The sequence below is a fragment of the Hyperolius riggenbachi genome, chromosome 10, assembly GCF_040937935.1.
Source record: "Hyperolius riggenbachi isolate aHypRig1 chromosome 10, aHypRig1.pri, whole genome shotgun sequence".
Lineage (NCBI taxonomy): Eukaryota > Metazoa > Chordata > Amphibia > Anura > Hyperoliidae > Hyperolius > Hyperolius riggenbachi.
Genome location: NC_090655.1, coordinates 235417216 through 235443609, shown reverse-complemented (window position 1 = coordinate 235443609; position 26394 = coordinate 235417216). Strand labels below are relative to the sequence as shown.

Below are 26394 nucleotides of genomic sequence, written 5' to 3'. Positions count from 1 at the left end.
CTCAGGAGATGGTGAATCGGTTTCAGGCTGAAATCGATTCACAATCTGTTTGCAGTAAAGGCAGCCATACGATCCCTCTCTGATCAGATTCGATCAGATAGGGATCTGTCAGCTGGTCGATCTAATGGCACATCGACCAGTGTATGGCTACCTTAAGGGTACAATGAAGGGTGAGGAAATGAAAATGAACAGAATTATGAATTGTACAGAAATATAAATTGCACAGAAATAAATAACACAAAACTATAAATTACACTATAGAGTACTGTGACTTTGAATACAGAAAACAAAGGTATAAGTTGTGCTAAAGAGCGCTATAGAAGTTATAAAAAGATTAGAGAAATATAGGAAAATGCAGGGTGCTATGTATATCTGACATATTCCACAGCACTGTACAGAGATCACTGATCCATTCCCATCACTGTATATAGCTCTGCCATGTTCCACAGTGCTGTACAGAGATCACTAATCCATTCCCATCAGCCTCTGCACCAGAGGAGCTTACACTCTAATGTCCTCACCACAGTCACACACTATTATTATTATTATACATCTACGGTATATAGCTCTGACATATTCCACAGTGCTGTACAGAGATCACTTATCCATTCCCATCTCTGCACCAGAGGAGCTTGCACTCTAATGTCCTCACCATAATAACACACCGTTGTTATTATTATTATTATTATAATACATTTATATAGCTCTGACATCCCCAGCACTGTACAGAGATCACTGATTCCTTCCCATCAGCATCTGCACCAGATGAGCTTACACTATACAGTGGAACCTTGGTTTAAGAGAATAATTAGTTCCAGAAACATGCTTATAATCCAAAGCACATTTATATTAAAGCAAATTTCCCCATAAGGATTCATGGAAACTCAGTTGATTTGTTCAACAATCCAAAAAAGGATGGTTACCCCTCCCTCCATCATATAGTGTTCCATAGCCTCTAGTGCAGGGATGTCAAACCAGTCCTACAAGGGCCGAGATCCTCACCCATTTTTGACACAGCTCAAATTAATTGATGTTCTGAATCAGGAAAGGTGTGGTCCATCAGGTAGAACACATTCCTCTCTTTCTCAGTCCATCCTAAGCACTGGCATGGATCTGGCCCTCCAGGCCTGGAGTTTGACACCTGTGCTCTAGTGGTTCCCCTACTAGTGGTCTCTAGTGGGGTAATAGAGTACATCTTGTTATTGTATTAGTTGTGGAGTTAATCAGCTTCCTACTTTTAGTTTTATGTACTGTTTGAGTGTGATATATAAGGGAATAAGGAGGTGATGATAAGGCAAAATGTATCCATTTATCAGCCAATGTTCTTTTATCTGTTTCTATTTTTTGTAGGAGTTGATCTGTTCCTTTTTTATTTGTATGTGTGTAATTCACTTGTTTTGTGGTCAAAGAAGTCTGACATAGCTGCAATCCAGTCGCTGAAGACAGGTGGTGTAGGTTGATGCCATTTAAAGCGGACCTGAATTTAGAACTCTGAGCACTAGAAAGATAAGCAACAGCATAATAACATTTAAAGAAAAACATTTCTTTGTTACAGTTGATACAAATCCTGCAATTAATCTGCAGTTTGTCTATTTCCTGCTTCCTGTTAACATCCTGTGCTTTCATCTGACAAGGCTATGGGATCAAACTGCAACTTGTGCTTAGGCACAGATGAGGGGGAATTAGACAGGCTAAGTTATTTAAGTATTGTACATACAGGGTGTATTTTCTATATGTTCTCCTTCTGTCCAGTTCAGGTCCACTTTAAATGTTATATACCATATTTTTTGGCTTCTGTTTTACCAATGGTGATCATATTTTTTTCTAATGGTTTTAGCGTTATTCTGTTTGTCTCTCTGAACAGGGCCATGGAGTTCTAATAATAATATTGAGGTTAATTAGGCAGATGAATTTTTCTTTTCTTGTTCAAAAAGGGTGTAGTATTGTCTGTATTGTCTGTTTTTCAGGTGTCTGTGTATGAACCTGCTGTTTTATTACGTCTCTAGCAGAGTTGGTTACTGATTAGATGTCGGAAACATTTTGCTATCAGGCGTGAGGTCCCGTCTATTGATTATTTTTAATTGTTACTGTATATCTTGGTATCTTGGTTTGCGTGTGTAACATATATTTTTGCATATACATTACCTTTTTTCTTCATCAGTTTCTTTTCTCTCAACTCTTTCTCCCATTTTTTAATAACAGTTATTTCATTTTCTGATTTTAGTCCTCTAATGCAGAGTTCTCAACATTGTATTCAGGGGCGTAACTAGAAATCACTGGGCCCCCCTGCGAAACTTTGGATGGGGCCCCCTCCCCATACTTTCTGCACAGAAAAACTGAACAGAAAACCGACAGACAAGTGAACTCCCAGCTTCAGCTTATTACACTCACTCTGTCCGTCTCTGATGGAGCAGAACTGGCTCTGCAAACTTCTCCAGCATCACTACAGTACACCGCACTGCAGTAGGGGTAGAGATCTTGGGAGTAGAGCAGCACTGTACACAAGAGCCTTCTGCACACTGAATAGGGACTGTCTACAAATCTTTGTCTACAAAACTTTGTATGACCCATTATCAGTGGCTGAGCAGATGCCGTCAATAAAACAATTGTGCAGAGAAATAGAAAGCTTTTTCTCTCTGTGCCCCTATTTGTCAGTCTCTCAGGACAGGCAAAAGAAACTTCTCCCTCCTACGGGGCCCCCTGCGGCTGCATGCCTTGCAGGGTCTATTGTTACGCCCATGATTGCATTGGTATGTACCCCTTTTAAAACCCTGTACTCACTAAGTACTCCCTAGCATAGTAAACATTATCACAAGTACCCCTTGACAAATATATATTTAATCATAGTACATGATAATTGGTTCCAAGCGCCTTGCAGCGCTGGGTCCTCGGTTCGAATCCCAGCCAGGTGAACACCTACAAGGAGTTTGTATGTTCTCCCCGTGTCTATGTGGGTTTCATCCGGGCACTCTGGTTTCCTCCTACATATCAAAAACATACAGATAAGTTAATTGGCTTCCCCCTAAATTGGCCTTAGACTAGGATACATGCACTACACGATACATACATAGACATAGGACTATGGTAGGGAATAGATTGTGAGCCCCTCTGAGGGAAAGTTAGTGACTGGACAATATACTCTGTACAGCGCTGCGTAATATGTTGGTGCTATATAAATACTTAAATAAACAGTTTCCAAGCATTTACTATTGCTTTTAATTAGCTAAAATACTAGGTTGGTGTTGTTTAAATAAGCTTTATCATTCTCTAAAACTCTAAATGTGTTATTCTTGGTTAAGTACATCAAGCCCGAGTACCCCCTGGAACCATTAGAAGTACCCCCTGGGGTACGGGTACCACACATTGGGAACATTTTTCATTATCTAGGTTCCGTTTTATTTCCAGGGCTGTGAAGCAATCATCCGACTCTAACCCCGATTCCTCCGTTTCTGATTCCTCCAACTCCTCTAATTTGCATATTACAATCTTGTTCATTGAAAGTGTCTAACATGAAAGTCATTTCAACCCTGACAAAGCTTTGGAGAAAAAAAAAAAGTCTAAAATGCAGAATGCTGTTTATTTTCCCAACTTTTTTTTTTTCTGAACAGCCTTTGATGAATGTGTGTTGGGACATTCTAACTTTTAAGCATTAGTGTACCTCTGTGTTTTTAGGTACACCAGAGATGTATTTCAACTAAAATTAGGATATAGCTGTAGAGTAGCTGTTAAATAAAAATCAAACACACTAAAATATAACTTTCATTGAGTTATTTAAACCATGGGGCAATGACACAAAACTAATATACTGGTAAGACTTGGTCTATTTACTAACAGCTTTTACATTTGTTTGGTGGGGGTTATTTTGATTTTGTTTTGAGTTTCACAACTTGCACTGTAAATAATGTGTACTCCTGAGGAAGCCCTTTTCTGGTGAAATATGTAGGGGTGTTTGTGTGTATTTTGGGGGGTGAATCACGTCCTCACTAGTGTCTGTTAGCAGTGTCTCATAGAGTGGGACTCTGTTGAGGAGGAAGGGAGGGAAGTGGAGTCACGTTTCCTGTACTTGTATGTTAGGTGGTTTGTGAGTGACTGCTTCTACCAACACGTGGCTTCACTCTTGTCTTATACTTGCCTCATGAGCCCCCCCCACACACACACACACACTCTATGGGGTATATATAACATATCCTGTTGCTCTGAACCAGTCTAGGTGTTACACCACAAGTGACAATGGGGCTGATTCATGAAGCTGCAATGCTATAGCAGCGTGAGCTCCATGGCAGCACCGCACTCTAAGTTCAAGGCTGCACGCTACGCTCAGTCTTGCAGCATAGTGTGCCTTCCTTAGTTACGTGCATTCCTTTAAATGCCGGCCGCTGCTTTGAAGTATTGCGACTGCGGCCGCTACTATGTTAATTAACATAGTTACCATGTTAATTACATTATAACTGGGTTAATTGACACTCTTTTTTCCCTCGCCTCCTCAAATGGGTCGTGATACTTCAAAGCAGTTCACACCATTATCAGAGATAACATGCCTTATCAGAGTCAACACGTCTTATCAAAGCTAACATGCCTTATCAGAGTAGCACAGCGAGCGCTACAAACTTATGCCTGCTAATTGGCAATGACGAGGGCTTCACTCATCCTGCCCTGAGCCCCTGCAACTTCAATCACTTTAAAGGACATTATTTGCGCACTTTGATTGGCCTAATAGGCTGCCTGTCACTTGACAGGAAACTTCACAGGTAACCTATTGGGCCAATCAAAGTGCGGGGATAATGTCCTTTAAAGTGATTGGACCCGCAGGGGCTCAGGGCAGGACGGTTGGAGCTCTCGTCATTGCCAATTAGCAGGCATAAGTTCGTAGCACTTGCCATGCTACTCTGATAAGGCGTGTTATCTCTGATAAGGCATGCTATGTGTCTTAGTGAATCAAGCCCTATGTTTTTTTGTGTCTACAGCCATATATTACTTTTGTGTCGTTGCCCCATTTTAATAACTCAATAAAAGTTATATTTAAGTGCGTCTGAGGGGCTCATTCCCTAGAGGAATCAGATTGTTTTCCTGAGTAATTGCATTTAGTTTTTGTATAAATACAAATCAAAACTAGAGTACGTGTAGAGAGTGAAGGCAGGAACAAAGAACATTGATCGGTCCTAGGCAATGTAACTGTGGGTACATCCTACACTGACCCGGAGGCAGCATCCAGTTACTTATTTAGTGTAGTCTCCTCTGCCATGAATTCAGCTGCCCCACTTACCACCACCTGCCCCCGCCAAACTAACAGGCAGCCCTGGCTCACTGAACAAATCAAACAGCTGAAAAGGCGCCCCAGGGTGGCAGAAAGGTGCTGGAGAAAGAGCACTGCTATAGAGGACTTCCACCACTACAAACAAACTATGCAGGAGCTCAGGGATGCCCTCACCTCTGCTAAGCAGTCTTATTTCTCCTCGCTCATTTCCTCACAGTCCCACAACCCAAAACAATTGTTCAACACCTTTAACTCCCTACTTCATCCCCCACCTCCTCTCCCTACCACATGTCTGTCAGCTGACGACTTTGCATCATACTTCACAAGCAAGATTGATGCAATACGTAATAGCTTCAACACGCAACCACTTTTACCAGCTCAACCATCACCTGTAGATTCCTTCTGTCCACCTGCACCCTCGCCCACTGCTAACTGCCTTCTCCCCGATCCACAAGACCACTCTCCCACTCTAATATCTTTCACCACACTCACTGAACAGTGTCTTTCCTCACTAATCTCCAAAGCACATCTCACTACCTGTGGCTTGGTCCCCATTCCCTCCCATCTAATCCCCCAGCTTTCCTCCTCCCTTAATCCCGCTCTAACAACTCTATTCAATCTTTCTATCTCCACTGGCACTTTTCCTTCCTTATTCAAACAAGCTATCATCACACCACTTATCAAAAAACCCTCTCTTGATCCAACTTCTCTATCCAATTACCGTCCTGTCTCGCTCCTCCCCTTTGCTTCTAAACTGCTGGAACATCACATCTATTCAGAACTGTCTGCCTTTCTTTCTGCCAACTCCTTACTTGACCCCTTTCAATCTGGATTCCGCACACACCATTCCACCGAAACTGTCCTCACGGAAGTTGCTAATGACCTACTGGTAGCTAAATCCAAAGGCCAGTTCTCCATTCTAATACTCCTTGACCTTTCCTCTGCCTTTGACACGGTTGATCATGCTCTGCTTCTGCAGACACTGTCATCTTTAGGAATCAAGGGACAAGCACATTCCTGGATCTCCTCTTATCTCTCTGGTCGCTCTTACACTGTGTCCTTCTCTAACACCAATTCCTCCCCACGCCCACTGTCTGTTGGTGTTCCTCAAGGCTCTGTTCTTGGGCCACTTCTTTTCTCAGTCTACACCCGTGGCCTGGGACAACTTATTAACTCTTTTGGCTTCCAGTATCACCTCTATGCAGATGACACCCAAATCTATCTCTCAGGTCCTGATCTGTCATCACTACTATCTAGAGTCCCCGACTGTCTACGTGCCGTTTCTGCATTTATGTCCTCCCGCTTCCTCAACATGAGTAAAACGGAAATTGTGATTTTTCCACCATCGCTATCTACACCCCCACCAATTGCAACCATAACGGTAGACAACACCCCAATAACCTCAACCACTAAGGACCGCTGCTTGGGGGTTATACTTGACTCAGAGCTCTCCTTTAAACCTCACATTGCCTCATTAACCACCACCTATTTCCAGCTCAAAAATATATTCCGTATCCGTCCCTTCCTCACACAAGAGGCCACCAAAATGCTTGTATATGCCTTAATCAACTCCCGCCTAGACTACTGCAACACCCTGCTCTGTGGTCTACCACAAAACAGGCTAACACCTCTCCAATCCCTTCTAAATTCAGCGGCCCGCCTCATTCACCTTTCCACACGCTCTTCTGATGCAGCCCCACTGTGCCGTTCTCTCCACTGGTTACCCATTACCCAGAGGATCCAGTTCAAACTCCTGACTCTAACATACAAAGCCCTCCATGAGTTGTTCCCTCCATACATCTCATCACTAATCTCAAGATATTGTACCTCCCGCAACCTCCGCTCCTCCCAAGAAATTGTCCTGGCCTCTAAGCTGATCACCTCCCCTCATGCTCGCATCCAAGACTTTACACGAGCATCATCCCTTATCTGGAACTCTCTTCCACAGCCTGTACGTCATGCTCCAAACCTGGACATCTTCAAACGCACTCTTAAAACACACCTTTTCAGACAAGCTTATAACATTCTATAGCCCTTATTGACTTATCTGTCACAATGTAATCAGAGGCAAAGAATCACTGCCTCATCCATCCTCCACCCCCTTACCTAGTGTGTCCCCCACTACCCATTAGATTGTAAGCTCGCAAGGGCAGGGTCCTCCTCCTAATGTTTACTGTTTTTGTCACAATATTTGTGCTGCTTGGAACTCTGCTGTACATTTTGTTAGTGTATCTATGTTCCCCTTGTCGTCTTATTGTGCTTTGTAAAGCGCTGCGGAATATGTTGGCGCTATATAAATAAAAAATAATAAATAATAATAACATGTAATAGTGATGTGCAGGTACTCGGCAGGGGAATGAGGAGATTCTTCCTCTATTACACATTCTTCATTCACAATCTGATCATGGATCAGGCCCTAGGCAATACAACTGTGGGTACATGTAAGAATGATCTGCAGGTACTCTGCAGGGGAATGAGGGGATTCTTGCTCAATTACACATTCTTCATGCACAATCTAAACATGGATCAGGCCCTAGGCAATGTGACTGTGGGTACATGTAAGAGTGGTGTGCAGGTACTCTGCAGGGGAATGAGGAGATTTTTCCTCTATTACACATTCTTCATGCACAATCTGAACATGGATCAATCCCTAGGCAATGTGACTGCGGATACATGTAAGAGTGATCCGCAGGTACTCTGCAGGGGAATGAGGGGATTCTTCCTCCATTACACATTCTTTGTGCTCAATTTAAACCAGGTTTATGTGTGATAGACTAAACCAATGTGCACAACATCCTCAGTGGATTCACTACGGCATACCTCCCAACTTTTTGAGATAAGAAAGAGGGAGACTTAGGACCTTTTCACACTTAATCAGTCGGTGTGCGTTAGTGTGTGTTAGTACGCATTGGTACGTGTTAGTACGTGTTTTTTTCCATAGCAGAGCATTGTGAAACAGATTTAAGTTAAAACGCGGTAAGTGTGAACTGTGCCATAGGAAAACATGGGCATTACTTTGAAAATCAGTTTTCTTTCAGTTATAACTGAGAGCAACTGATTAATATACCATAAAGATTTCATTCAAAAAAATATGTTGTTTTATCATCCAAACTATCCTGGTTCATTTTTCTACATATTAACATTTGAAAACAAGAAATATATCAATTTAAAGGATGGGAATAAAGTTTAGAGTCAATTCAACACATATTTCAGGTAGACAAACACATATTTACATAGATCTGTACATGAGTCCTGAAAGAGGGACAAATGAGGAAGAAAGCGGGATAGAGGGACAGGGTTCCCAAAGCGGGACTGTCTCTCCAAAAGAGGGACAGTTGGGATCTATGCTACAGCTCTGTGGGGACTGCATATGTAGAGTGTAGTACTACTGTATAACTCCAAATGTAACAACATATCAAATTAATCGATTTCATGAGCAAACGGAGTGCATCAATTTGCATACAAACGTTGCATAAACCTGCATCAACGCAGAATTATTTGCATCTCATCGACATCGACCATCCCTACTAGTGACACAACTACACATCAGGCTTTATACTTACAGCATAGACATTATTTATTGTATAGAAAAGATTCCTGTGTACACACAAATATATCCGAGTTTAAAAATACGGTGACTATTCTCTGAGAGATAGAACATTTTATCCTATTTTCTTTTATGGAACATGACACCGTCGCTTACTGCAGATGAAAGGTCAGCCGGCTCTGACTTATGCTGCCCGTATGTTCTACTCGCCCTCTGAAATGGTCATGCATGCGCAGTACAGAGCGGCCCAAGACTTCCGAAGCGGCAGAGAGCAGTCTCCGCCCCATCGGTCGGAAACTACTAATGGGGGAGCCAGTCGTGCAACGCAGGGATCTCCTTCGTTGAGTATCTGTTTTTTTCAACGCTTCAGACTCACTTTATCAGCAAAAAAATGGAAAAATAATAATTTATATACTGAAATCCCAGTGCCCACACATTTCTGCTTATGTAGACACAGTTTAAGTGATCTTCTTGTCACTGTATTATTTGGTGGCTTCAAATTGTATAAAGAAAGACAAACAAAAGAGACAAAATGTATACTTTGGTTCAAAACTTTGGATGACGTTTTAACAAGGAATGTAATTTCTTCTGCAGGTACAATGGGTTTTAAACAGGGCTGTGGAGTCGGTACAAAAATCTTCCAACCCCAACTCCGACTCCTCAGTTTATGAAACCACGACCCCAACTCCAACTCCAGGTACCCAAAATGGCTCAGACTTCGACTCCTCGACTCCGACTCCTTAGTCTAATACTTAACAGGGCTGTGGATTTTGTACAAAAATCATCCGACTCCTGACTCCGACTCCTCAGTTTATGAAATCAACGACTCCAACTCCGGGTACCCAAATTGCCCCGACTCCTCGACTCCGACTCCTCGACTCCAACTCCGACTCCACAGCCCTGGTTTTAAATGCCACAATTATTTTTAGCCTGTAACAAGTCGGAATCGTTTTATTTCACCAAGCAGGGTCATTCCCGGAATTGGGTTTGGCACAATACATACATAGCCCCGAGAGGTGCACAGACAAAAGTCAATACAATACGGACATGACAGTTGTATCTACCATATTTCTCAGAATATAAGATGCACTTTTTCTCCCCAAAAGTAGAAGGAAAAAGTCAGTGGCCCATATGCAACTCACTTTTTCTCCTGAGTTTTCTCCTAGGTGATATTTTTACAACTTGTCAATAAAAGGCCTTTTAAGCCACCAGCAAGCAAACAAATACGCAAAACTATTTTGGCAGTACTTTTTGTAATGAACAGCGGAGATGCCGCCGTGTGGTCTGGTGACAGGGCGTCTTTCTCCGCGTTCAGACCGTCGGTTTCCGCGCAGCGACACGCGTCTGGCTTGGCTGGACCTTCTAGTTCACACAGATGGAGAGCTACGCCTGCGTGCGCCAGGCGACAGGACATTTATACCAACAGAAGGGGAATCAGCTGATCAGGCCGATCAGCTGATCCCAGCTGGACTCTGGATTGGCTGAGTGGCTCGGGCGGAGCTGCACAGCACTGCAAGTATATATAGATCTTGCTTGTCAGTTGCTGGTTGTCTGCCGTTGCAAATACATACGTGTAAACACTCAGACCATCATAGTCAGATCCCACAGTGTGTTAGAACCAGGTGGACCTGGGAATAAACACTTAGCCAGATTACGCTTGTGTTATACTTTAGACCAGTTCCGGGGTGTTGTGACCAAGGACCTCACACCCAAGTTTAGGATTACTTTGTCATTGCTGTGTTATACTTTAGACCAGTTCCAGGGTGTTGTGACCAAGGACCTCACACCCAAGCTTAGGATTACTGTGTCATTGCTGTGTTATACTTTAAACCAGTTCCGGGGTGTTGTGACCAAGGACCTCACACCCAAGTTTAGGATTACAGTGTCATTGCTGTGTTATACTTTAGACCAGTTCCGGGGTGTTGTGATCAAGGACCTCACACCCAAGTTTAGGATTACTGTGTCATTGCTGTGTTATACTTTAGACTAGTTCCGGGGTGTTGTGATCAAGGACCTCACACCCAAGCTTAGGATTACTGTGTCATTGCTGTGTTATACGTTAGACTAGTTCCTGGGTGTCGAGACCACGGACCTTGACACCCCAGACTAGGACTCTGCTCTATTTCTGTTATGACTATTTGCTCTGTCGACCTCTCTATTGCCTTCTGATTCGGTACCCCTCCATATCTGCCTTCCTGTTGCCAGACCCTGCCTGTACCCGGTTACCGAATCAGCCTTCTGTCGCTGTACCTTATTTGCTCGGGTGTTGTCGACCTGGCCTGCCCGACCCTTCTGGCTGTCACTCATCCCTCGAATGTTCAGTCTGTCTGTACTACCCGTGACACTATTCCACCAAGTGTCAGTTAGCTGCAAGGACCTCTTGCTCATCAGAGAGTCCTTCCTGCAACACAGCCAGTGGCCTCTTTCCCATTGGAGTCCCCTGGCTGCAGTACAGTCTGATTTCCAGTTTACCAGGGAATCACTGGCTGCCAGATATTATCTATCTCCTCTCTCAAGGAGATAGTCCCTGCACAGCCCAGGGCCACCTGCCCCTCAGGTGGTTCCTGGCCGAGCTGCCCGTATCTCCCGCCTCACGGGAGATAGCCTACAGTTACACTTAAAACTTATACTTCATAAGGTGTCCAGAGGTTAGTCATACTTGTATTATTGGTGATTCTGCAGATCATCCATAATCAGGTATACATCTGTATTGTTGATGATTCTGCAGATCATCAATAATCAGATTCTCTCTGTGTGCTGACACCGATCGTTACACTTTTTCACCTACTTTTTGGTACTTTCCATTGCAAAGTGCTAAAAAGGTATTTTAAATCAAAGATGAAAAATGATCTCATAGGAGAAAACTCAGGAGAAAAGTGAATTGCATATGGGCCCGTGTGTCTTATATTCTGAATAATACTATCAGACCAGTGCCAAGGTGTCTCCCATGCGGCAGCCCTCTGCTGCTATCATACCTGCCAATCGCGGCTATTTGTTTATTTCACTTGTTTGTGCAATTTGTATTTCATTAGTGTGCAGGGTGGGACCAAGGTTCTGTCATTGGGGCCAATCACTGAACTCTCTCAGTAGTAGAGGAAGTTCAGTGATTGGCCCAATGACAGAGCATTGGTCCCGCCCTCCAGACCATCGGCACCAATGTAATACAATGTAATATAAACTGCACAAGCAATTGCAGCATCAGCAAAGCAACAACAAAAAACCAGCAGTCTGACTGATCCCAGAGATGGACAGCTGAATCCAGTACACAGAAGCAGCCAGCATCAGAGTGGCTTGCAGCTTCGGGTGAGACACGCACAGCAGTCACACATTTTCCTGGAGGCTTTTCCCACCTCTAATCTCCACAGTTACTGATAACATGCTGAAGGAGATGCTTTTACTACTAATGCTGGGAATACACGTTTCGTTTTTGCCTTCGTTTTAGCCTTCGTTTCATTCGGTAAACGAATCGAGTGTTGAAAACGTATGTGAAAATAGTCATAATCTCATTATAGTTTCGATTAATAGACCCCAAAAACGAACGACTAGTGATCGAACATGTTTGATATTATCTCTCTTTATCCATCTAATCGAGCCATTGGTAGGCTTGATGGCTGTTCAGATCGATTATATATTCGTTTATGTTAGTCCGTCCCTGTAAAAAGGGATTTTCGTTTCGTTTCTTTGCAGCCTTCGATCATTGGAAAAACGAAACCATCAGAATCGGAAAAAAAACGAAACCGTGGGTGGTGATATTAACCGTATGATCGATTATTTCGGGATCGAGAAGGACAAAAGGCACAATCGAAACGAAGGTTTAAATGAAGGCAAAAACGAATCGTGTATTCCCAGCATAAAACTACTTTGCAGAGAGACCTAATATGCAACTACAGGGAGGGAGGGAGAACAGGCTACATTGAAGTAAAAATAGGTGGTTTGCTAAGGCACATAACAAGCTTACTGACTGTGCCTGCCATAACTTGTGGGGATTAGTGCAGCTGGGAGGGCTCCAGGGAGCAGTGCAGATTAGGAGATAGACAGCGTAGGAGAGAAACTAGACAAGATGCCTCTGCACCATGGATGAACCAGGCTTAGTATATTTAGGGTGATACCATTTATTGGCTAACTTAAAAAAATAAGAGTAAGCTTTTGAGCATTTCCACATTCATCAGACCCGAACCCTGTTTTCTGACAAGTTGTTAAAGCACAAAGCTATATACATGCAATATCAAAAGGGGATACATAAGTATTTTTGGAAACCTAAATACATGTCATTATGGTGCCTTAATTAAAACAAGGCATCCAAATAGGGTCTTGAGAGGATGTTAGTTGATTTATGACAAATAGATAAGACCCTTTGTTTACTCAATTCTCACATAACTTTGCCTGGCACAGAGGCATTGTAAATTGGCTGAGTTTTATCTATCATGTGTACACAGCTTTAGCTAATCTGTTGCCCACTGTCTCCAGTGCAGGTCAAAGAATAGCTGGCAACGTTTTGAAAAAGTTATCTTTATACTTTATATCTTGATGTTGTTATGTTCTCTCTGTTTCCACAGTTAAAGGTGAATCTTTCCTTTATGACCTTCAGGAATATGATCCAGAGTCGAACCATCCAAATAATTCTCAGTCTATTCTCTACTTAGAGGAAAGCATATCACACATCACTGAGGATGGAGGAGGACTGGAGTCACATGACTGAGAGGATATTCAACCTCACCCTGGAGATCATCTGCTTGCTGACTGGAGAGGTGAGGAGGATTCTGGGAAGTTACATGACAGCACTCTTATCAATGTTAATAAATCACACACTGAACTAGAAAATAAGGAGGATTCTGGGAGGTCACATAACATAACTCTTATCTCTATTAATAAATCACACACTGGACTGGAAAGGTAAGAAGGATTCTGGGAGGTCACATGACATCACTCTTGTCAATGTTAATAGATCACACACTGAACTAGAAAATAAGGAGGATTCTGGGAGGTCACATGGTATACTGTATTTTTTTGGACTATAAGGCTTTTTCTCCCCCAAAAGTGTGAGGAAAAAGTCACCGCGTCTTATAGTCCAGATGCAGGGAGTTCCGGACTTGTGAACGCCTGCCAATAGGAACCTCCAACCCGCAGCAATGTTGGGGACTCCCTGTACTCTGCCCATGCAGAGGAGGACACAGTGGGGCAAACGGAGGACACAGGAGGACACAAAGGGGCATAGAGGTGGACACATGGAGGACAGAGCCACACACATGGGGACACAGGGAGACACAAAGGGGCATAGAGGAGGACACAAGGGGGCATAAAGGAGGACAAAGGCGGACATATAGTGGACACAGGGAGACACAAAGGGGCATAGAGGAGGACACAAGGGAGACACAAACAGGCATAGAGGAGGACACGAGGGAGACACAAAGGGGCATAGAGGAGGACACAAGGAGGACAGAGGCAGACACATGGGGGGCACAAGAGGTACAAGGGGGCATGAGGTACAAAGGGGGCGTAATCCACAAGATGCCCCTTTACCATGGATGCACCAGGTTTAGTATATATTGTTCTCCTCTGGTTTTTGTCCTTTAAACCTAGGTGTGTCTTATGGTCATGAGCGTCTTATAGTCCGAAAATACGGTAACTCTTATCTCTATTAATAATTCACACACTGGACTGGAAAGGTAAGAAGGATTCTGGGAGGTCACATGACATCACTCTTATCAATATTAATAAATCGCTTACTGGACTGGAGAGGTGAGGAGGATTCTGGGATTGTTAGAAGACTGCATTTTTTGTTATTTCTGTTTCAGAGCTTTCCTCCAGTGAAGTATGGAGACCATGTGACCATTAAGGTGATCCCACCTCACTCAGTTGTATCCAAGACAAATGCTAAGCAGAAGATTCTGGAAGTCACCAAGAAGATGATAGAATTGCTGTTGAGAGAGGTGAGTTACAGTAGGGGGGCAGGGCTGGACTACCCATAAGGCAACAGTGGGGTCAGGTGATCAGGAGGTGTGCTGGAGCTGTGACTCACTGGTCCGGCAAGCTCACTCCTTCCTCCTCTCTGGTCAATGCGTTCTGTATGCATGGCTCTGTGCAGCACTGCTCTTGTGACCTGCCAGCATTAATGACAGTGAAGTGTCACTAGCGGAAAGATATCAAGCGGCTGGGGCACTCTGATTGGGCTGAAGGAGAGTGCACAGGTGTGCAGGATAGGTGAGATGAATTCACCATGCTACACTGCCCATTCTGCATTGGGGGCAGACAACAGGGGGGCACACATAGCTACTTAATGCTGCCATCAAGGGATACACTCATGACTATTTCATACTGTCTGTGGGGGCACACCTAACTACCTAATACTACTATCCAGGGGACGCAAATGGGTCATAGCTACCGAATACTACTATCTGGAGGATGGGTGGTGGAGTACATGGCTACTTCATGCTTATGTTTGGGGGAGTGGGGCACAAATGTCTACCTATTACTGCTATCTGGTGGCACAAGTTTATTTAATTTACATCCTTTATGCACTTGGCCACTTAATCCTGGTTTCTGACTGAGGGCACCTGGCAGCTTAATTTTACTATCTGGGGGGGCGCTACTTCGCTCTGGCTACTTCACTTCGGTAGCTGCAGGGCACTTAGCTCTCTTGTAGTATAGACCGCTAGTAAAAGCCAAACCATCTCTGCAGCAGTATACTGCATTCCCTTTGCTGGCGTGACTGAGATTCTCAGACATACATGATCACCCTTGCAATCGATAAAGTGGAAGCAAGACGGTTCAAACACGGTCCTGACTGGTCTTCATCCAGCTCTGGTAAGGGAAGTATCTTGTGGTCAGCTTGTGTTGGGCTCCTGCTCCTACCGATTTTGCTGCACAGTCGTCCATCAGATTTGATAATAATATTGAATCGGATGAAATTTGGTGCCACAACATGTCGTCCCAATCAGTACTGTCACCCCCATTACCGCTAGTGTCTGTATCACATGGCACCAGGCGCGTGTGTGTGACATCACTTATGCACTATGTGGTACAGGAACTCCTGGCTGTGATGATGGGCCAGGCCTGGAATTGTGCCAGCGGACAGGTGAGAAATTACAGAGCATTTGCAGGGGCGGGCATTTAACACTTGGGGAGCGGCCAAGCTGGCATAGTCTTTTGGGTGATTCCTGATCAGAAATCAGTCTGCGGCATATGGGCAGGCAACAGATCACTTGATGTATGGGCATCCTAAGGGGTTGGGGTGTCTCTGTTCCTCCACACGGGTACATTGAAGGTGGTAGAAGTTATGTGTAGATATTAAGGCTGTAAGTGATGGGATGATGAAGCTTTCAGATGTGTCATAAAGCAGAGATCTTTACAAGTTCCTTGAATTGCAGGAGGAGGAGGAGCACCTGGAAGGCCAGAACGTAGTGATGGAAGATCAGAGGATCCCACCACATTCTCAGGTACAATATTGATGGACAATCAGTGTGGTTTATGTTATGATTTATATACCTTGTCCTATTACCTTATTACTATTTTTTTTCCTTATTCTTTCAGGGTAGAAACCAGACCGGTATCTATATTATTCTGAAAAAAACAACAAAAGAGGAAGAAGAAGAAGTAGAGATTGGAAAGTGGCAAGATTTAGAAGGACACAAGGTCTCCATGAAAGAAAATCAGCTGCCGCTGGTGACAATTAAAGCATCAACGGGTAAGAGGAGACTTTAATTTTAATTGAAAGAAAAGAGCTGTACAGAGGGTCCACCTAGATCCCCCCCTTTATCCGATAATCAACATAGAGACTATGGGGTTGATGCACTAAGTTGCGATAATATTGCTGTGCACAGACAGCGCATGGCAACATTACTTTCACTACCGGCAGCGTGTACCCCGAGTTAGGCCATTAGCATGACCCGCGGTACTTGAGCATCGTGCATGTTGCTACGGTAATGTGCATTACTAATGAGCATTACCTTTAGCTTTACCGTAGCAACATTAGCGCTACTTGAGTACTGTGGGTTGCGCTAATAGCGTACCTCGCTGTAAACGCTGCTGGTAGTAACGGTAATATTGCCGTGTGTTGTGTGTGCACAGCAATATTACTATGACTTAGTGCATCAACCCTAATAAGCCCAATCCAATTCTCGTTTTCTCCTAGGAGATAATTTTTCATCTTCTTTTTAAAAGAGCAACTGAAAAAGTACCAAACAGTAGATGGAAAATACTGTCAAAATTATTCTAAATATTTTCTTGCTTGCTGGTGGCTTAACAGGCATTTTATTAATGTGATTTGAATCTATCACCTAGGAGAAAACTTGGGAGAAAAAGTGAATTGGATTGGGCCCAGTATATTCAGTCTGTGTGTTTCCTACAGATGGATCCAGAAACAGAAACCCACCAGAGAAATGTACAGGTCCTCTTTATTCCCAGGATTGTCCACAAGAAGATCCCACCATCCCCCACTATTTGCAGGTAGGTGGAATCTAGAGATTAGATCTCAAAAGAACCCTTAATTAATCCTCGTTTTTCATGTTATATTTTGTTTTATTTTCGGGCTTAGAGTGAAGTACTGGCTGATACAAAACAAACGTTTACAGAAAGAGAAAAGATGTATGTGAGGAGTGATCAGCGTTCTATGGAGGAAGGTGATACGAAGGTGACAATTAAACAGGAAGAAGAAGAGACCTATGTGAGGCGTGATCAGCAGTCTGTGGAGGAGGGTGACATGATGGTGGCAATTAAAGATGAGGAATTGGATCTAAACATCAGCACAGGTAATTGATCAATAGTAAATAAAGAAACTTTTTTTTTATCTCTTATACCTCCAAGTCCTAATGATGCAGTGTGATGGAAACTGAATGCAGGAGATCTTCATATTGTCCAGTAAGATAAATCTGGTCACGCGACCAGCTCAATACTGTCCAGGTTTAAATTGTAGGATTAAAGGCTCATACACACGCCCAACGAGAGCACAACTTGCACACGACCGCACGCACAACCTGATGATCTCCGCGACCTTTATGTCCACATGTCTAGACAGACAACAGATGGACAAACGACCAACCCATTTACATAATGCGTATGACGGACTACGCATTCAAAACTAGTACAAGTCGTTCAAACGACTTGTACTCACGGACCAACTGCACAATATCAGACGACCGTAGGCCAACATGCTGTAGATCCGACACTTGGATCGGGCGCAACGCCTGTTATCAGTCGCTCGTCAAGTTGTTTGCACGTCTAAATACGTCTGATTATTGCCCAACACAAGTCAGACGATAATCAGGCAGTTTAGTTGGACGTGTGTGTGTAGTTCAATACTTATTTTAACCACATAAGGACCAGGTGAGTTTTGATTGATCTGTGCTGCGTGGGCTCTTCAGCCCCCAGCACAGAGCAGATTTCAGGCAGGGCGATCAGACTTCCCCCCCCCTTTTTTCCCACTAGGTGGATGTCCTGCTGTGGGGGTTTGATCGCCGCCTGCTTGTGCCTTGCGGGGGGGGGGGGGGGGGGGGGGGAGGAGGCTCCTCAAAGCCCCCCTCCGCAGCGATATTCTGCCTCCCTCTCTTTCCCTCCCTCCCCTTCTCTCTGTGGTTGGTACAGGACAGCGATCCGTCCTGTACCGCCTCTGATAGGCTTAAGCCTCTGATAGGCTTCATCTCCTTTTACGGCCCTGCTGTAACAGCAGCGCCGTATGATGTAAACACGGGATTATTTCCCCGCGTGTTTACATTTAGCCTGCGAGACGCAATCGGAGGCTCGCAGGCTGTTCACAGAGCCCCCCGCCATGAACTGACATGGAACTTCCATGGAAATCCACAAACGACCAGCCGCCGCCTATCGGCGTTGGCTGGTCGTTAAGTGGTTAAAGCACACCTAAAGGTCAGTATAAAATCATATGTTCAAACAGAATACGCACACTTTAGAAGGCATAATCTTTAATTGAGGCAACTTCAGAAATGCTTAAATGGCTAACATGTTGCGGACCACAGGTCATTAAAGCAAAATGTGCACTATTTTTTTAAAACTTGTAAACTGCGGGGACTTCGGGGGGGGGGGGGGGGGGCAGTAGACATTTACCTATGGTGGGCTGCTCCATAGCCCCCCATCTATATGGAAGCTTTCAAGTTAAAATTCTCATGGTGATAGCCTGGATATTGTAATAGTTAATTGACCTGCCTCCGACACAGGTGACCTGGGTTAGAATCTTGACTCTTCCTGTTCAGTTAGGTCCTTGAGCTAGACTCTCTAACACTCCTACTGCTTACTGAGTGCACCCCGTAGCTGCAGCTCAGGCACTTTAAGTCTGCCAGGAGAAAAGTGCAATATACATGCTATTTGTCTTGTCTTGCTCTTGGCTACCATGATGCATTCTAAGAGGTATAGTTAATTGATGTTGTTACATCTCCTGGCCAGTAGATATAATCACATCAATGAAAACTACATCTCCCGGCATGCATTGCGGCTGCCAGGCATATAGGATTACACTGCGGGAACCTGCACCTCTTTGGAATGGGGACATAGAAAGTAGAGGCCTCCATAGAGATGGGGGGCTACTGAGCATCCTCCCATAGGTAAGTTAATGCATACTGTACCCCCAAAGCCCAAACAGTTTATGAACCTCCCTTAAGGGAAGAGTCGTTTGACAAGTTTTTTTAAAAAAGAATGCTCAGTTCACTATAATCATTGCCCAACAGTAACAATACATGAGGAAGTGGAGATACTGTACACCAAAGGAAAGCCCCATCTCCATTCCTCAGTATAACATCATAGCACCAACAAATGGGGAGGAGATACTGTACACCAAAGGAAAGTCCCATCTCCATTCCTCAGTTTACCATCATAGCACCAACAAATGAGGAGGAGATACTGTACACCATATGAAAGGCCCATCTCCATTCCTCAGTATAATATCATAGTACCAACAAATGAGGAGGAGATACTGTACACCATATGAAAGGCCCATCTCCATTCCTCAGTATAACATCATAGCACCAACAAATGAGGAGATACTGTACACCATATGAAAGGCCCATCTCCATTCCTCAGTATAACATCATAGCACCAACAAATGAGAAGGAGATACTGTACACCATATGAAAGTTCCATCTCTATTCCTCGGTATAACATCATAGCACCAACAAATGAGGAGGAGATACTGTACACCATATGAAAGGCCCATCTCCATTCCTCAGTATAACATCATAGCACCAACAAATGAGGAGGAGATACTGTACACCATATGAAAGGTCCATCTCTATTCCTCAGTATAACATCATAGCACCAACAAATGAGGAGGAGATACTGTTCACCATATGAAAGGCCCATCTCCATTCCTCAGTATAACATCATAGCACCAACAAATGAGGAGATGCTGTACACCATATGAAAGGCCCATCTCCATTCCTCAGTATAATATCATAGTACCAACAAATGAGGAGGAGATACTGTACACCATATGAAAGGTCCATCTCCATTCCTCAGTATAACATCATAGCACCAACAAATGAGGAGATACTGTACACCATATGAAAGGCCCATCTCCATTCCTCAGTATAACATCATAGCACCAACAAATGAGGAGGAGATACTGTACACCATATGAAAGGTCCATCTCTATTCCTCGGTATAACATCATAGCACCAACAAATGAGGAGGAGATACTGTACACCATATGAAAGGCCCATCTCCATTCCTCAGTATAGCATCATTTTACCAACAAAGGAGGAGATACTGTACACCATATGAAAGGTCCATCTCCATTCCTCAGTATAACATCATAGCACCAACAAATGAGGAGATACTGTACACCATATGAAAGGCCCATCTCCATTCCTCAGTATAACATCATAGCACCAACAAATGAGGAGGAGATACTGTACACCATATGAAAGGTCCATCTCTATTCCTCAGTATAACATCATAGTACCAACAAATGAGGAGGAGATACTGTACACCATATGAAAGGCCCATCTCCATTCCTCAGTATAATATCATAGCACCAACATATGAGGAGGAGATACTGTACACCATATGAAAGGTCCATCTCTATTCCTCAGTATAACATCATAGCACCAACAAATGAGGAGGAGATACTGTTCACCATATGAAAGGCCCATCTCCATTCCTCAGTATAACATCATAGCACCAACAAATGAGGAGATACTGTACACCATATGAAAGGTCCATCTCTATTCCTCAGTATAACATCATAGTACCAACAAATGAGGAGGAGATACTGTACACCATATGAAAGGCCCATCTCCATTCCTCAGTATAATATCATAGCACCAACATATGAGGAGGAGATACTGTACACCATATGAAAGGCCCATCTGAATTCCTCAGTATAACATCATAGCACCAACAAATGAGGAGGAGATACTGTACACCATATGAAAGGTCCATCTCCATTCCTCAGTATAACATCATAGCACCAACAAATGAGGAGGAGATACTGTACACCATATGAAAGGCCCATCTCCATTCCTCAGTATAACATCATAGTACCAACAAATGAGGAGGAGATACTGTACATCATATGAAAGGCCCATCCCCATTCCTTAGTATAACATCATAGTACCAACAAATGAGGAGGAGATACTGTACACCATATGAAAGGCCCATCTCCATTCCTCAGTATAACATCATAGTACCAACAAACGAGGAGGAGATACTGTACACCATATGAAAGGACCATCTCCATTCCTCAGTATAACATCATAGTACCAACAAACGAGGAGGAGATACTGTACACCATATGAAAGGCCCATCTCCATTCCTCAGTATAACATCATAGTACCAACAAATGAGGAGGAGATACTGTACACCATATGAAAGGCCCATTTCCATTCCTCAGTATAACATCATAGTACCAACAAATGAGGAGGAGATACTGTACACCATATGAGAGGCCCATCTGCATTCCTCAGTATAACATCATACTACCAACAAATGAGGAGGAGATACTGTGCACCATATGAAAGGCCCATCTCCATTCCTCAGTATAACATCATAGTGCCAACAAATGAGGAGGAGATACTGTACACCATATGAAAGGCCCATCTGCATTCCTCAGTATAACATCATAGCACCAACAAATAAGGAGGAGATACTGTACACCATATGAAAGGCCCATCTCCATTGCTCAGTATAACATCATAGTACCAACAAATAAGGAGGAGATACTGTACACCATATGAAAGGCCCATCTCCATTCCTCAGTATAACATCATAGTACCAACAAATGAGGAGGAGATACTGTACACCATATGAAAGGCCCATTTCCATTCCTCAGTATAACATCATAGTACCAACAAATGAGGAGGAGATACTGTACACCATATGAAAGGCCCATCTCCATTCCTCAGTATAACATCATACTACCAACAAATGAGGAGGAGATACTGTACACCATATGAAAGGCCCATTTCCATTCCTCAGTATAACATCATAGTACCAACAAATGAGGAGGAGATACTGTACACCATATGAAAGGCCCATCTCCATTCCTCAGTATAACATCATAGTACCAACAAATGAGGAGGAGATACTGTACACCATATGAAAGGCCCATCTCCATTCCTCAGTATAACATCATAGCACCAACAAATGAGGGGGAGATACTGTACACCATATGAAAGGCCCATCTCCATTCCTCAGTGTAACATCATAGTACCAACAAATGAGGAGGAGATACTGTGCACCATATGAAAGGCTTATCCCTATTCCTGACAAGAATAATGTCATCATTGTGTGCTCTCTGGCCTAGGTGGTTTGAAATTGCATTTCATCTGATTTCTGTTGTCTTCTTTACTAGCATACTGCAGTATATATAATTTATGTTAATAAAACATAAAATAATAGACATGAAACATATTTTGAATAAATTATTTTCTCTAACAGATGGACGATACATTGGGAACAATACCATAGAAAATTTTATGTCACATCCAGATCATACTGCAGAAGAGAATGACGACATACAATGTTCTCCTGCTACTGCAAGAATTTATCACAGAAGTCACAGTTCAGATAGAGGTGCAGCTCCCTCTAGTGTTGAGGAAGCCTCTGATGAGTCTTGTAGTGTTATCCTAGATATCCATCCGCCATCTCTGCATACATCACCTGACTCTTCTAATCTAGAGGACTCCCCTGGTACATATAGTGGTACACCCAGAAACAATAAGATGTATTCATGTTCGGAACTCTACCAGAGATTTGCCACTGAATCTTCTCGAGTTGAACATCTGAAGACTGACAAACATGAGGAAACACCTTCAAGTAGTGAGGGTGGGAAATCATTGAGGACAGATGTGAAGCCCTTCTCATGCTCAAAATGCAGCAGATGCTTTCCAGATGCAGAAAGTCTTGCTGATCATTTGAAGGTCCACACTCAGAAGTGGTTTTCCTGTCCACAGTGTGGAATAAGCTTTGTCAGGAAAGAAGACCTTCTTATACACCAACAAAGCCACCCTATTGGACCATCCTTTCCATGTTTAGAGTGTGGGAAATCCTTCATTCAGCAAGAACATCTCCTTGAGCACCAAAGAACCCACAGCAATGAACTTGCTCTTTTGTCATGTTCGAAATGTGGGAAATGCTTCACCGAGAAGGTAGACCTTCTCAGACACCAGAGGACACACACCAGTGAGCGGCCATTTTCCTGTTCAGAATGTGGGAGATCCTTTATGCGGAAAGATCGCCTGTTCCTGCATCAGCGAATCCACACTGGTGAGAGGCCTTTTATATGTTTAGAGTGTGGGAAATCCTTCATTCAGAAAGACCATCTTCTTCGGCATCAGAAAACCCACCGTGACAAACTACCGTTTTCCTGTACAGACTGTGAGAAATGTTTTATGCATGAAGACGACCTCCTTAAACACCGGCAGATCCACTCTGGTGAAGGCCCTTTTTCTTGTCCTGATTGTGGGAAATCTTTTGCTGAAAAAGAAACCTTAGTGACACACCAGAGAAATCATAGGGCTGAATGCAATTTTTTATGCTTAAAGTGTGGGAAATGCTTCACTGAGAACGAAAACCTTCTCAGACACCAGGAAATGCACACCCGTGAGCGGCCTTTTTCTTGTTCAGAGTGTGGGAGATCTTTTATGCGGAAAGATCGCCTCTTCCTGCATCAGCGAATGCACACTGGTGAGAGGCCTTATTCATGTCCTGATTGTGGGAAATCTTTCACCCGGAAAGGAACCCTTGTAACACACCAGAGAAGTCACACAGGTGAGCGTCCTTTCTCATGTCCAGAGTGTGGGAAAGGTTTCACTGAGAAAGGAAGCCTCTATAGACACCAGAGAATCCACACTGGTGAGCGACCATATTCATGCTTAGAATGCGGGAAATCCTTTGTTCAGGTAGGAGACCTGCTTAACCATCGGAGATCCCACACTGGCGAGCGGCCTTATTCCTGTTCAGTGTGTGGGAAAAGCTTCATGCAGATAAAACACCTCTTAAATCACCAGCAGAACCACACTGGTGACAGACCATATTCTTGTCCACATTGTGAGAAATGTTTTACTCGGAAAGGTACCCTTGTGATACATCAGAGAAGCCATATGGCGGAGCATTCCTTGTCGTGCTCAGAGTGTGGGAAATGCTTCACCAAGATGGAAGACCTCCTCAGACACCAGAAAACCCATACTAGTGAACAAGATCTTTCCTCTTTAGAGTGTGGAAAATCCTTCACTCAGAATGAACACTTTCTCGAGCACGAGCAAACTCACACTGGTGACTAGACATTTTCTTGTTCAGAGTGGGGGAAGCATTTTAGGCTGAAACAACACCTTCTTCAACACCAGCAGGTCCACACTGGCAAGCGTCCTTTTTCCTGTCCAGATTGCGGAAAATGTTTTGCTTTGAAGGGAACCCTTTTGGTTCACTAAAAAAGTCACTTGGACGAGCGTACTTTGTCCTGATCAGAATGTGGGAAAGGTTACACCATGAAAAGAAGTCTCTTCAGCCACCATAGAACGCACACTGGTGGGAGGTCTTTTACCTGTGCACAGTGCAGGAAAGCCTTTTTTTGAGAATGGAGACCTCCGAAAGCACCAGCAAACCATACTGGTGAGAGTTCATTTCCCGGTTTAGACTGCGGGAAGTCTTTTGTACTAAAAGGAAATCTCATTGACCCTTTAGCAGCCAGTTTATTTATAGCATTGCAAGTGTTCCAGGCCAATTTATTTTAGCACATTTTTTCTTTATTATTTCTTACATTTCTTTGCCTCTAATTAGCACTTATGTAATGTGTATTTATGGCCACTTGTCACTAGGGGGCAGTGTGAGACAATAACAGAGAACTTCTGCTTTCAGTTTCTATATTTTCTGCTAGCAGAGAGACTTCAAAGCACTCCAAGAATTTACAGCACGACAAGTTCTGCCAACTGAGGACAAAAGCAGTGCACTTATCTCAAACGAGATAACTCTATCGAAGCTGCTAGTGGGTTAAACACCAGAAAATCCACAGATATGAGTGGCCCTGTTTAGAGAAAGGAAAACATTTGATTAAATCCTCTTCATTCATAGCAGACCTCACACAGGGATCATCCTTTTGCACGGTCAGAGTGCTGGAAATGTTATGCTGAACAAGTTTATCTTCATGCTGTAGGGAATGGTACCATATATGCTCAGCTTTCAGAATAGGCACCTAGGCCGGAGAACATCCTTTGATACAGAGTGTGGGGAGGCCTTAATGGAAATTGGAGGAGCAAAACAAGCAAGATAGTTTACAACTGAAGAAAGTTGTACATCATAAATCACATCTGCCCCCCCCCCCCCCCCAATGCTGCCAGCAAGCATTTTGTTGGCTTTTCATACCCTTGACTGTCCTCAGAACAACGTAAATGATGAAGGCTTTATTCAACATCTTCTTGAGAAGAGCTCGGGCTTCAGAGATGTGGCTGATTTTTCCATTGTTTTCTTCTCTACCAAGTGTACTATTATATTGTTATGTGAAGGGAAAGTGTGTTTTTGATGTTTTAGTTGTTGAGGTTTACGTTGCAATTGTGAATAAAAAAATTAGTAATGAACCTCTATATAATTCTGACGTGGAGTTATTATATCTTTACTAGTAGTAACAAGACACTTTTTTTATAGTAACTAGGCTTGCCAGTCACCACAGCAGGGGAAGCTCTACATAGCGGTAGCATGAGACCTTTCTTGTAGTGACCAGGCTCTCCAGTCACACCAGTAGGGGGAGTGCTACATAACAGTAACATGACACCTTTCTTCTAGTGACCAGGCTTGCCATTCACACCAGCAGGGGGAGCTCTACATAACAGTACCATGACACCTTTCTTGTAGTGACCAGGGGTTGATTCATTAAATAGCTGTAATATCACCATGCATGCGCACTAATATTACTGTTACTTCCATATGTAAGTATTGTGAGATACTACAGTAACTTGCCCATTATCGTATTAGTGGGCACGCTACTAGAGTACTGCGGGTCTTGCTACTAGTGTATCTTGTGTTACTTATATGGAGAAATAACAGTAATACTGCTTTGCGCTGTGCTGTTACCACCATTTAATGAATCAACCTCAGTGCCCTTTCTCAAGTGCATGGCCTTCTGGACTACCACAAAGACATATATAGACAACATACA

At 43.4% G+C, this 26394-nt stretch overlaps 1 protein-coding gene across 1 annotated transcript in view; it reads left to right on the top strand.

Moving 5' to 3' along the window:
• The window catches only part of LOC137536940 (zinc finger protein 271-like), a 34503-nt gene extending 8687 nt beyond the window's left edge, over positions 1-25816 (top strand). Inside the window, exons 4-10 of the mRNA XM_068259111.1 lie at positions 13445-13549; positions 14597-14731; positions 16169-16237; positions 16332-16485; positions 17149-17246; positions 17335-17548; positions 22683-25816. Coding sequence (XP_068115212.1) covers positions 13445-13549; positions 14597-14731; positions 16169-16237; positions 16332-16485; positions 17149-17246; positions 17335-17548; positions 22683-24526 — 2619 coding nt within the window. The 3' untranslated portion in view covers positions 24527-25816. The remainder of the gene's footprint in view (positions 1-13444; positions 13550-14596; positions 14732-16168; positions 16238-16331; positions 16486-17148; positions 17247-17334; positions 17549-22682) is intronic.
• Positions 25817-26394: the final 578 nt, after the last annotated feature.